The 12594-nt window shown below is 31.0% G+C and overlaps 1 protein-coding gene across 1 annotated transcript in view; it reads right to left on the bottom strand.

The window, feature by feature from the left end:
- Positions 1–10735: 10735 nt before the first annotated feature.
- Positions 10736–12594, bottom strand: part of LOC131040982 (CRS2-associated factor 2, chloroplastic) — a 107471-nt gene continuing 105612 nt past the window's right edge. Inside the window, exons 4-5 of the mRNA XM_057973952.2 lie at positions 12314–12441; positions 10736–12119 (exon numbers count right to left, since the gene is read on the bottom strand). Of these exons, the coding sequence (XP_057829935.2) occupies positions 10992–12119; positions 12314–12441 (1256 nt within the window). The 3' untranslated portion in view covers positions 10736–10991. The remainder of the gene's footprint in view (positions 12120–12313; positions 12442–12594) is intronic.

Below are 12594 nucleotides of genomic sequence, written 5' to 3'. Positions count from 1 at the left end.
CGGCGAATGCGATCAAATCTGTGCACCAATGCCATTGTTGTTGACTGCTCTCTGCTCTCTCTGTACTCTGATCTCTTAGGTGTGTGGATGACAATGAGGATGTTTTCCCTCGTAGTCTATCTTATAGACTACCCTAGCCTTAGTCTCCTGTGTCAGTCTTCTTTATCTCGTGACTCTGTCGCTCTATCCTATCTGATCAGTCCTTTCTCGCCTTTCTTTCTTATCGAGAGATTGTCTACTATCTTTTCAGACATTTTCATCCAATCTCTCGAGGGGGTATATCATTCCCGTCTTGGGGCAACTTTGTATCAGTTTATCTTGTCTTCTTTGAAACAACACGACAAGCTGCATTATCTCAAAGAGGGGCAAAATGTAGACACCTAAAATTGTCCTGTCTAATTAAATAAATATTTTATTTATTTAATTGTTTAAGCCTAATTCTTCTATTAATTAAATAAATCTTTATTTATTTAATTAATTCATTTACCCTCTTCTAGCCTTATTTTTCATTTAAATTAATACTTTTATTTATTTAAATTGTCCTTTCCTAAATTAAATAAATACTTTTATTTATTTAATTGATCCCACTTCTTCTATTAATTAAATAAATATTTATTTATTTAATTAATTCATTAGCCTTATCTACCCATGACACGTGTCATTCATCTCTTAATTCCTACACTACCTACCCTTTCATTATTTTCTTATTTCCTCTACCTACCCTCTAATCCTAGCCAGCCATTTATCTTTTACACCTCTCAATCTCATCCCTCTATTTCTTATAGTGTCTTCTATATAAGGAGATGCTTCCTTCATTATCAATCCTCCTGGACTAGCATTTGAAATTTCATATGCGATCAAGCCTACTTGCAACCACATTTTCGTTCTTTGTTGAGCTCTTGTGCACACATAAAATCTGAGAGCAAATATATCAAGCAAGATCAATGGAGATAGGAAGAATGGAGATCCAAACCCTATTGGACATGTGATGGCATCATCTTTGTGATTTCATTGATTTACATTGTCTTAGGTAATCTTCATATGTTATGGTGGATCTTTGTTGTTGTTAGGCTAGGGTTTTGTGGTTGAATCCATTTCAGTCTTTCAATATTGTTGTTTCCATTTTTACCATAAACAGTTAGTATTGCTCCAAAGTAGGCTATTGTGTAGGAGCCTCTAGGAACAAAGGCATTGGAGGTCTAGGAGACTGCTTCCTTGTCAGAATTAAGAATTTTTTGGCCCTTGTGGCAGTATCACAGGCTCCTAGAAGATTATCTCCTCCCATTGACTAAATCATTGCAACAATATCATTATTTAAAGCCCTAAGAAAATACAAGAAAGCATGATTTGTTGAAGGCTTCACTAGAGATGGGATTCTATCCCATGTCTTTTGGAATCTATAATTGAAATCACCCATGAACTCATGGGGTTCTCTCTTGATGGTAGTTAGCTACTCCACAAGTGACAAATGGTCGCTTTTGTCCTCGAAGTACTTGCATAATTTTTCTCCTAATTCATCCTAGATGTGAATGGAGCCAGAGGGCAAACCTATGTACCATTGTAGGGCCTTTCTCTTGAATGAAGAAGCAAAAATCCTCACTGCAACATTATCCTTTGTGTCATCAAACAACGTGCATATGCTTGCCACATCTTGAACGTGTTCATCCGAGGTGACAGAGGTTTCTTCGGTAAAGAAAGGTATAGCCTTTGGGGTTGTGACTGGGATATCATTCTTTTGGGCTGGAACTAAGGGGCTGCCACCATTAAAGGTGACAAATGTATGTGCTCTTGGCACTACCATAACAAATATGGGTCTATTGTCCTTTGTTCTTACTAATTGTTCCTCTTTCCATCATCATTAACTTATTTTTTAGAAATGAATTGTTTAGGCATAGTGGGATTCCATCTAATGGAGTTTGATTACATGTGGTTAGATTGAACCCACTTAGACTAGAAATATTTTAATATAAACTCCCAAGCTTAAGACATACCCTTGGTAGAGTCTCCTCCACTTTTCAAAATATTCATAAGAAATATATTTTCAACTTTGAGAGGATCAAATGAGGCCATTTGATAATGCAATTTTGAAAGTGTGAATCACTTACTATTAGTTTATATGTACTTTTTTTTCTTTAATATATATATATATAATCATTTTATATCTCAAAAATTACACTACACATAGATGTCCTTTCAATGAAAATAAAAAATATCATTTTAATATTTGTTTAAGATTTTTTTTTTATAAAATAAAATAGGTTTTAAATTTCCATTACTATTAATTCAAAAATTTATAATAAATAAATATTTAGTAAATAACTATCAAATATTGCCAATGGAATAGACATTAAACTTTTATATTTTAGCCAATTAAACTATGATAAAAGAACCAAAGAGACATTTACACCAATACATGTTCACAACTGGATGTGTATTTATCCATTAAAAGTAAACGACTATTGGTACAGGTCAAGCTATAATACATGTCAACTTGCACAAAATTACCACCTTTTACATTAAAAAAAAACACAAATGTTTACAACTACCACCCTATGCAAGTGGCCCAAAACTTCAAATATATTTTATTTACAAATACATAAGCACAATTAAAGGTGCCTAATATGTTACAATATCAAACCCATGTCAACTTTATGGGCTATCAGAAATAAAAGGGAGCTGCAATATGGAATGAGTGATTCTTTTCTACACATGTTCAAAACTAAAAATCAACAACCACAAACGAATGCATTGATTTTCCTCATTCAAATTATTTTATAAGAGCAAATTCCCAATGTTATTCTATTCTCACTAAATATTTTGTGAAGATTTTAGAGCTTAGGAAGGCAACCTCTACATATTCCTCATTGAAGGGCGCTTGTTCAGATTGCTACACCCTTGTTTCAATGCCATCTAATAATATGCATATGCATATGTATATGTACTATGTCATTTTATAATACGATTGTCTTGTTCATAACATTATTCATGTATATGTATATGTATGCATATGTGTATGTATTTGTATATGCACATATGTATGTATGTATGTATGCATGCATGCATGTATGTATGTATATGCATATGTGTATGTATTAGTATATGTATATGTGTATGTGTATGTATGTATGTGAAATGTTAAATCAAACAAAATATTATGCTATATAATTTGTCAATAAAAACTCAGAGATATGTGCCTTCTTATTCTTGTTACCAAATTTTTGGTTGTGCATGCAATATTGTAAGGATGAATTGATGTGGGAATGTTACTACCTTTTATACATGGAGAGTTGATTAGTATTGATTGATATTAGACCATAGCCTATTAATAGGAAATGATGTGTATGATAGTTGGATGGTTTTGGTATACGAGGTTTATATGGGAGATGGTTTAATGGGATTGGTAGATATAAGGGGTGGTTGGGTATAGAAAGATCATTGTGCTTTTTATATATTACAAACAAATGTAAAAAAATCCTTATTTTAAAGTATCAAATAGATAATACGCATCAAGGTATGAGAAACCATGATGACTTTGTGTCCTTTGCATGTATTATAACTCTGCAAACAAAAGGGTTGTTCCTATTCATACCAAACATAATAGAGCCTTGTCAAAATATATGAGAAACTTGGTCTTAAAGCATGATAGTCCTAGTGCACAAAAGGTATGAATGACCTTAGATGCAAAGGACGAATGATATGCTAGAAGCCAATTTAGCACACACAAGGAATGCATTTTCATAGGCACTATTCCAAGAACATTCCACAAAAACAACATATAAAATTATGACCATGTCCCATTTTTTGCTTTTCTAAACACACCAAGATATAGAAAGATGATGCCACGTCACATGCATTTTCTATCGAGGTGTTCAAAATGGTCCCAAAAAGAAGACCCATAGTTGTGCACTAAGTCATGTTTATTGGTGCGGTGATGTGGCATTACATAATTGATTGCTTTTTAAAAAAATTGGAATCTTTTTAGAGATAAGTATTGACATGACACTTGTTGACACTTTTTATGCTCCACTAATAGACTACTTGTGCCCCACTAATAGACTAATTTTACCCAACTACTATCCCAATTATTGGACGCCACACCATTATAGGGCCCTCTCCCTGAACTAGTTATTTATCATTTTTTTTTCCTAGATTAATTTGGTGAGGTATGATCATGGGTCAATCAAAAGAGAAACTCAAAACCACATTCATTGGGATGGCTTTTTCTCAATAGAAGTAAACCAACCCCCAAGCTCTGCTACATGAATGTTCATTCAAGCATTGTACTTTAAATATACTACTCCATCTTTTGCATAAATTATAAAAAAGTCTTAATTTTTACTTTTTTTTTGTTAGAAATTCTTACAATAGGCAATACTTTTATTTTCACAAGAACAAATAAAACCCACCTATTAATTTACAAATATAAGATTGGTTCATAGAAAGAATAATAAATATTACTTGAACCAAAAGTAAAAGGACATATAATGAATCGGAATGCCACAAACATATATGTGCTCTTGCCCATACTCTCTACAACTATTGATGTCATTTGCAATAAAAATCTAATATGTTTCGTGGCAAAGAAATTAATCGAGATAGTGTTGATAGTTGAGATGACATCGTCATCTCGAAATTATCTAATTCTAGATGTGAAGCTATTCTATGTCAAACGGTGTTGATCTTCCAATGAAGATCAGTAGAAGGGTGTGTTTACACAGTTGGAGGCAGCCAAGAGATGCATGAGAAAATTTTTGGTGGGAGTGCAGTTTCAAATTTGCATTTCAAACTTAACTATCGCAGTTAGATTGGGTGAGATTGCAGTTTCAAGATTGCATTTCAAACTTATCATATTGATTGTCACAATGGAGTGTCAAAGGACAAACGAAGGAGTTCTACGGAAAACAAAATGAGAAATAGAATTTTAAGAGGGCCCATGTGCAACACCTAAGTAGTCAAAGCTTAGTGTGTGCTCTTTAAGTCAAGTCTGAAAGATGCAAAGATATTCGATTAACCATGAAGATGACTGCAACATCTATGGTGGTTGTACTCAAGCTTCCAAGTGTGGAGGAGGGAAAATTAGTTGTGGATTGGGAATATGGGAGAGGGAAAAATAGATAAGAGGGGACCAATACATGCTAAGGTTCTTGGACAAAATGGGACCAATAGTGGTGCCCTAAAATTGTCATGTCAATCCTTATCCCCAAAAAAGTATCTCTAAAATTCAAAAACTAACCAATCATGTGATGTCACATTAGTGCACAAGTAAACATGACTTAGTACATACCTATTGGTCTTATCACAATTTGAGATCATTTTGGAAACCTTCACAAAAATGCATGCTAATGTGGCATAATATTTGGCCATGTGAACTTAAAAACTTTTTGTTTAAGTAGGAGACTTGACTACTCTACAAATTTGAGAGAAATGTGAAATATCCATATTAGATTTTGAAAAGAAAGAAGTTAGGATGCACACGTATAAGACCCTCTCCCGAACTTATATTATTGTGTAAAGCCAAAAGATATTCGTATGAGGTCGAGGAAGATGTTTCTGATCATTAGAGTTTAAAAGCATGGATCAATTGCCTCTGCATAGTTGAATTGCATCAAGATTTTGGGAAAGGCTAATTATTGTTGTAACATTTATGTTTTTTGGAGTGATTTTTTATTTTCCCAATGCAAAGAAAACACTCGGGTGTTTGAGTTTTAATACCTTTTCTCTTGACTATGACTTCAAGTACCATTCCAACTCCAGATTTGCGCTAGTAGAGCCCCTTTGGCTTCAAATTAGCATTACTGGAGCCTCTCCAATTACATCTCGTAATCTTTTCCATTATCTTTGCTTTGTCAATCTTACGATCCTCTATTCTCTTCTCACCTTTACTAGGAGCTCTTTCGACCTTTATTGAAATCTAAGTGGGTGAAGATTTTAAATCAAACACAATTTATCTAAACAAACAGCACCAAATATTTACTCTTCTATTTGATAAAAATAATACCTAAAAAATAATAGAAAAATAAATAATAAAATATATATTTATTCACACATGAAGTTCTTACAAAAATAGACCAAACATAATCAACCAATGATCAAACTCCTTTCTCTTTGCTAAAGATTCGAAAGGGAGTTTGCTAAAGTTTTCGCATGGAAGGATATGCAGTACCAACCGGGCTAGATGCCGGTTTTGGGCTAACAGACCTTCGATTATACAGCTGTACATATGGGCGTTTTCCAGGACGACGAGAGATGTTGGATTTAACAACATTAGAGTTGGACGATAACCATAGCTCCACACAATTGCCGGAGGCTTTTGGATATTCAAGAGCTTTTCGATCAAAATCAGCCACTTCACTGACTTCACTAAGTTTCTCAAGTGCACAAACAACTTAACTTCTGTGAAGAAGTTGAGTTTGATAGGCAGTCATAAACTGGTAAAAACTCTGGTGGAAGGGTCAGATGATATGGAACAGGTGGTGAAATTTTGTCAAAATGTACAGGAGCGAGGTGAAAGAAAAACCTGTAGTCTTATATAGTTATAAGTCATGTAAATCTATATACAAATATAGAAAGTTTCGTATCAAGATTATAAAAAAATTATTTCTAATGAAATGTATGACAGATGCTTACATTGAAAGGCCCACAGATGAGAGCGCGGCCTGAATAAACTGTGTATGGTTCAAACTGTTAGGAGTTGCTCCAAACTGTTTCCAAAAGGGTTAGCGTCTTTTGTTAAGACATTCGTTTAATAAATTAGAGATGCTTTAGTTTGTAAGAATGTTTTAATTTGTTTGTAAGTATTCTGAATGTTAGTGAGACATTAAATGAACAGTTCTGTCAAAATGATAACTAGCTCTTGCATCAAAACAAAAGTGCAATGATTAGTCGATTGTAAAATATACTTTAATCATTATGTTGGAGAGTATAAAATTATGACATGAAAATTGTATCTATTAATCATTTCAGATACAATTGACATAAAGTATCGTATGAAGCTCATCTCATCAATGAGAATGTTAAATTCAATGAAATCAAAAGTAAATAATATAAATATAATAAAATAATCTTGAAATTAATTATTTTTATCTAAAATTTTTTACATTAATATTATGAATAAGTATAGGCAATATATAAATTGAATACAATCTAAAATATTCTTATGAGACTTCATATATCATCTAAAAAACTATTTGTTACAATACATATCATTCAAATAACTTTTTTTAATTTGAACAAAGCCAAAGTACATAAGAGACCATCTAGATAAATTAAGAAAAGAGTTTTTTAATCTTCATTTTATTGCCCTTAAGATATACTCAAATTTTAACAAAAAGTGAATTGTTTTTAACATTATTGACATTATTGTTGCGCAAATTTATATAACAACAATAATTTATTTTTGTTAGGTAAGTTTTAATGTATTAGTTATTTATGTTGATTTTTTTCATATATAATTGGTTTTATATTTTTTAATTTAAAAATATAAAATAAATAAATATATATTTTAACTTACATTATAAGTTTTACTAATAATAAAAAAGAAATATTTATAAAATTAAAGCAAGTAGTGATTGTGAGCAAAACAAACAACCATCTCTGCGTAGCAACAACATTTGAAAAACAAATAATATAAGAAAAACAAAGAGGCAACGATAAACGATATGATAAATACCTTATTCCTCCGCAAATTCTTTGTTTAACTCACCTTAGCTAGTTTTTTTAACTCACCTTAGCTAGTTTTTTTACGGTGACAAAGTTTAAATAGGTGCTCGTGGTGTTTTTACAGTTGCTGACAAGTTTACTGCAGAGTATGTGTGCATGAACTATAAAGGACAATAGAGTGGTTTGCATGTTAATTTTCATTTGTACATGTTTTGTATTGTTGGAATTTGGTAAGTTTTGAATGTTTAATTTTTCTATTTGTTTTCCTAAAATTCTGTAAGTCATGTGATTTTGATTGTAGATTATATTTATAATTTATGGTATTTTTTTTATATCTTCTTAAAAAAATTTAGAATCTTAGTGTAGTAAAATATTTTACTAACATTCTAGAAAAGGGTAAATTGTACTCACAATTTCTATTTAAATACCATTTTTTTAAATACAATGGTTATTTATAACGAACTTTCACTTTCAAGAATGTTGTGTTTTAATTGTTGAATGTTGAACATTTCAATTATGTGAATGATAAATATTGTTGAAATTTAGTCTAAGAAATTTAATTTACATTGATTTTTACCATAGTGTAAAGGCCTTGCTAAGTTGCTTGGATTAGCCTAATGTTAATATGGGCCCGAAAATATTATGAACAAGAAATCATTGCCCGTAGTTCACCTATGTGATAAAATAGTTAACATTTATTAGTTTAATAAATTTAACATATAACAAAACAAGAAAATAGAAATTGTATAGTGATTAGAAATAAAATTATAAATTTTACATATATTATTGTAATTCATAAATACAATATAAAAACACTAATATTAACATTCTATTTTCTAATGATAGATTCAAAAATTAAAAAAATTAAAATTCACTTATCATGAATTTTAAAAACTTAAAATAATTATAATATTTAATTTTACAATTAAAATTACAAATAACATTCAATACTACACAATCAACTTGAGGAACGAGAGCAATCTGTAATTTCTTGATACAAATAATCAAGTGCCTTAACTATGGTGCCAAGTTAAAATAAAGTAAAATATTTACTCCACTCAACATTTTCCAGACAACCGTATTTCATTTTTCTGGCAGCGTGAGACATTTCCGACAATCATATCTTATTTTCCCGGTAGCCTGAATTTGCTCTCTCAAAACATTACCGCGAGATTTGTAGGGTTAATAGCCTGTTTATCTTTTTTTTTTTAATTTATGTTTTGAATATTAATAAAATGTTTATTTATTTATAGTGAGTGTACGATTAAATCTTTTTGATTTCATATATTAATTTGAATTAATAGTGTAAAGTAAATATTAATGAAAAGAGATTGTTAGAGTATAGGTTTGGTAAGAGGAGTTGAATTTATTAGAAAAAGTGACACTTCAAAAAATAAAGAGACATTAAAGATTATTACTGTTATTTATTTGTGTGAAGATATAATAAGTTAAAGGGTTGATCAATTTTTTTAACTAGTATCTTTTTTTTACAATAAGATATTCTTTTAATAATTTAATTGCATTTTAATTTGTAAGCAAGTTTTAATTTGTTTAACAATATTTTGTATGTTGGTGAGACATTAAATGAAGAGTTCTATAAAATGATAATAATAATTTTGTATATTTGATTTGCTTCTTTAAGGATTAACACTTTGTTATCTTTTTTAAAAAGGTTTGTGATAATACTCAAATGATTGGTTTCACTTATATTAGGTGTAAGATTGAATCTCTTTGATTAAATGATAGTATCAAAGTAGGTATTCACGAAGATAAGATTGTTATAGAACATAAGTTTGTTAAGAAGAGTTGATTTTGATAGAAATTGTGGTATCTAAAAAAACGAGGCATTAAATACTATTACTCTTATTTATTTGTGTGAACATGAAATAAATAAAAGTATTGATCAATTCTTTCAACTAGTATATTGTTAGATGTTGAAATATACTTTGAATATTTATTTTTGGAGACACAATGAATAAGTTGGATGTTGAAATATACAGTGGAATATTTATTTTGAAAGATGCACTGAATACATTGAAATGAAATATTATTGTGAATTTCTTAATAAAACAAATAAAGATACTACAATATATTTATATATTTTATTTTGTTGTCAAATTATCATTTGAGGCATTTGAAGTGCTTCTACAAATGTTGGAATATATTCCTTAACCACTCAAAATGATTTATGCTATTAGATGGTCAACGAAGTGATTTGTAGAGAAAGATTAGAATGCAGGGGTTACATATGTGGGAAACATAGTCATATTGTACTACATTATAGAATCCCAAATTAATAAACAAGCAACCAGATTCTATTCAATATGTAAGCATGATAGTGATGACCTAGTATATATGAAAAAAATCGCTGAAGACAAATGCATAGATGTTTGGCTCCTAGAAATAGTTGAAACAAAGAGAATGTTTTCAAATGCAAAAGGGTTTTTTTGGTTGGTTGAAGGGTTTTCCCCTCTGCAGCTTGCTTCTCCTTGTGGTCCTTTGGTCCTAAAATTGCCTACCTACATTTGACTTGTTATTCATGTTGGGATTTTATTTTTAAGAAAAAAGCAAACACATGCAGCTTTATCAAAGATTTCAAAAAGTGCAATGCAAAAGCATTGTTTTTAAAAATGGTTAATAAAATATTTCTCAGATAAAGATTACTTTCTTTAATAAATTTTTCTTGTTGTAAAGAATTTAATGAAAATATAAAAAAATATAATAACAAGAATATATTAAAATATAATAATATATTCATATCTTAATAATAATTTAATATTAATTATAATATAATAATGATTTAATCTTATATATTATAAATTATTTAACAATTTTTCAGTGGAATAATGAACAAATATGATCATGCAAAATATCTAAGAAAGAAAGTAATTGGTCTCTTCTGACCCACCTTAGTGATCTGCCTGCAGCATGTACTGGAAAAAAGTGCCAAAGCGGAGATACTTCAAATTGAGAGCAGTTTTTTCTATTCGTTTTAAACTCGTGTTTTCAGAAAACCCCTAACTTCTTCTGAATGGAATAAAGATAGTTATCTTTAAAATTATAATATGAAGCATCATTAGAAGTAGAAATGAATATCCATATATATTGGTCGTTTGTTACACGCTTTTGACAATATAATGATTAAGGCCTCTGTGCAAATTGAATTTACAGTTTTATCGCAAATTACTGATTTAGGACATACCTTCCCCTGTATATACGATGTCATGATCAGAATCAAGTTTAAACCTAAAACTATTTACATATGAAATATGTACACGAAAATTTGAAGTCATAAATTCACGATTATGTTTCTTTACATGTTAAGTACAAACTCATGGTGCCAAAAGAAGCTTAGCAAGATCATCCAAAGGCAGCATCCCAGGAGGTACTTTATCTGAGGAAGGAAGTATTTCTTCCACTTGCTTGGAATTTATATGTTGATATGTTTTCTTCCCTTCAGATTGATTTCTTTCATCTTTAGCAGATTTCTTCCTATGTCTCCTATCCTTTCTAGCTGACAAAGCATGTTTATGCTTGATGTCTGGTCCTGAGGGTGCTGTTTGTGCAGAGTTGACGTAATTTTCCATGATACCATCTGGATCCAAACAAGGTCCATCCAACAATAAAGCTAGCCTTGATTCAACTGCTTGCTGCCATAAGGACTCAATGCTTGCTGTTTTGCTGCATTCATTATCTTCTTTTGTTGTCAGACTTCCCTTTTCCTTGGTATCTCTATCTTCAGACTCGTAACCAACTACATGCATATGATTCAGTTTTGGACAATCAAGCTTTAATAAATCAAGATTATCATTCCCTGCAGTCTCCATACATTTTGCGTTGAACACTTTATCTCCTGTTGATGGAAAATGCACTGATTCTGACAATATTTCAGAAGAATTTACAGTAACAGTGGTATCATCAGTTGATAAATTACCACCAGTGTATTCAGTGACACGAGTACCATTTGATTGGCATTCCCTGCCTGAAGCATGTACTACTTCACTTCTCTTTGAAGCATTTGCAAATCCACTTGAATCTTTTACCATTATATCCGTTTCATCTCTGGAATTATCAATACCATATCTATCTTTTTCAACCGAAGCCAGAAAATCTATGGGCTGCATTGAAATATGCAACTTGCTGGATTCATCCTCAAGAGGTTCTCTGCATTTATTAGTGGTCATATCATCTTCAAGAGAAGTATCTTTAGATGAAGAAACACTTTGCTTTACTAATTCTTTGTTCAAGTTAGTTGATTGCCCCAACTTAGTACAAACGATTTGATCAGGCAATGGAATGTCAGCAACCCTAGAATTGGTCGAATCATCACTGACACATTCACTGCCATAAGCAGAATGAACCGGGACACTTTTTCTTGGATTCTTAACTTTGTATTCCTTGCCTCTCCACATAAGAATATGCTCTTTATCAAAAGAAAGCAGTACACAAGGAACCAGCTCCTGCAACAATTATAATTTTAATTTCAGCTACCTCATGCCAAACAGAGGTCGATATGAATTTTAATAGAGTAATGCGACAAATCACATATAAATTTAAAATAAGACTTCTGTAACAAGATTGTTGTTGGTTAAACTCCACTTAGCATCCTTAGATATTCTCCGGAAAGAGAAATAAAGCCACAGTATTGACAAACCTTCAGTTTGGCACCTATTCTTTTATAATCTGTAGGTTTCATTCCATGGCAATTTATCCGTACCAGCTCTGTTTCTTCAAAAGCATCTCTGATGTCTCTTACAAGACTAAGATAGACACCATTTTTCCCTACATGCCGAAGTGTACAAGATTTAGCATTTTGTTTTCTATGCATATGAAAATCACTCAAGTATTTGAACGTGAAAAATCTTTCTAGCAAAGCCACTAAGGAAAACTCAATTCATAAGATCCATAAAATTTATCTTCCATTAGTGCCACTCT

The sequence above is a fragment of the Cryptomeria japonica genome, chromosome 4 (assembly GCF_030272615.1).
Source record: "Cryptomeria japonica chromosome 4, Sugi_1.0, whole genome shotgun sequence".
NCBI classification, from domain to species: Eukaryota; Viridiplantae; Streptophyta; class Pinopsida; order Cupressales; family Cupressaceae; genus Cryptomeria; species Cryptomeria japonica.
The sequence above is the reverse complement of the archived record's forward strand: the minus strand, read 5'-3'. Positions and strand labels throughout refer to the sequence as shown.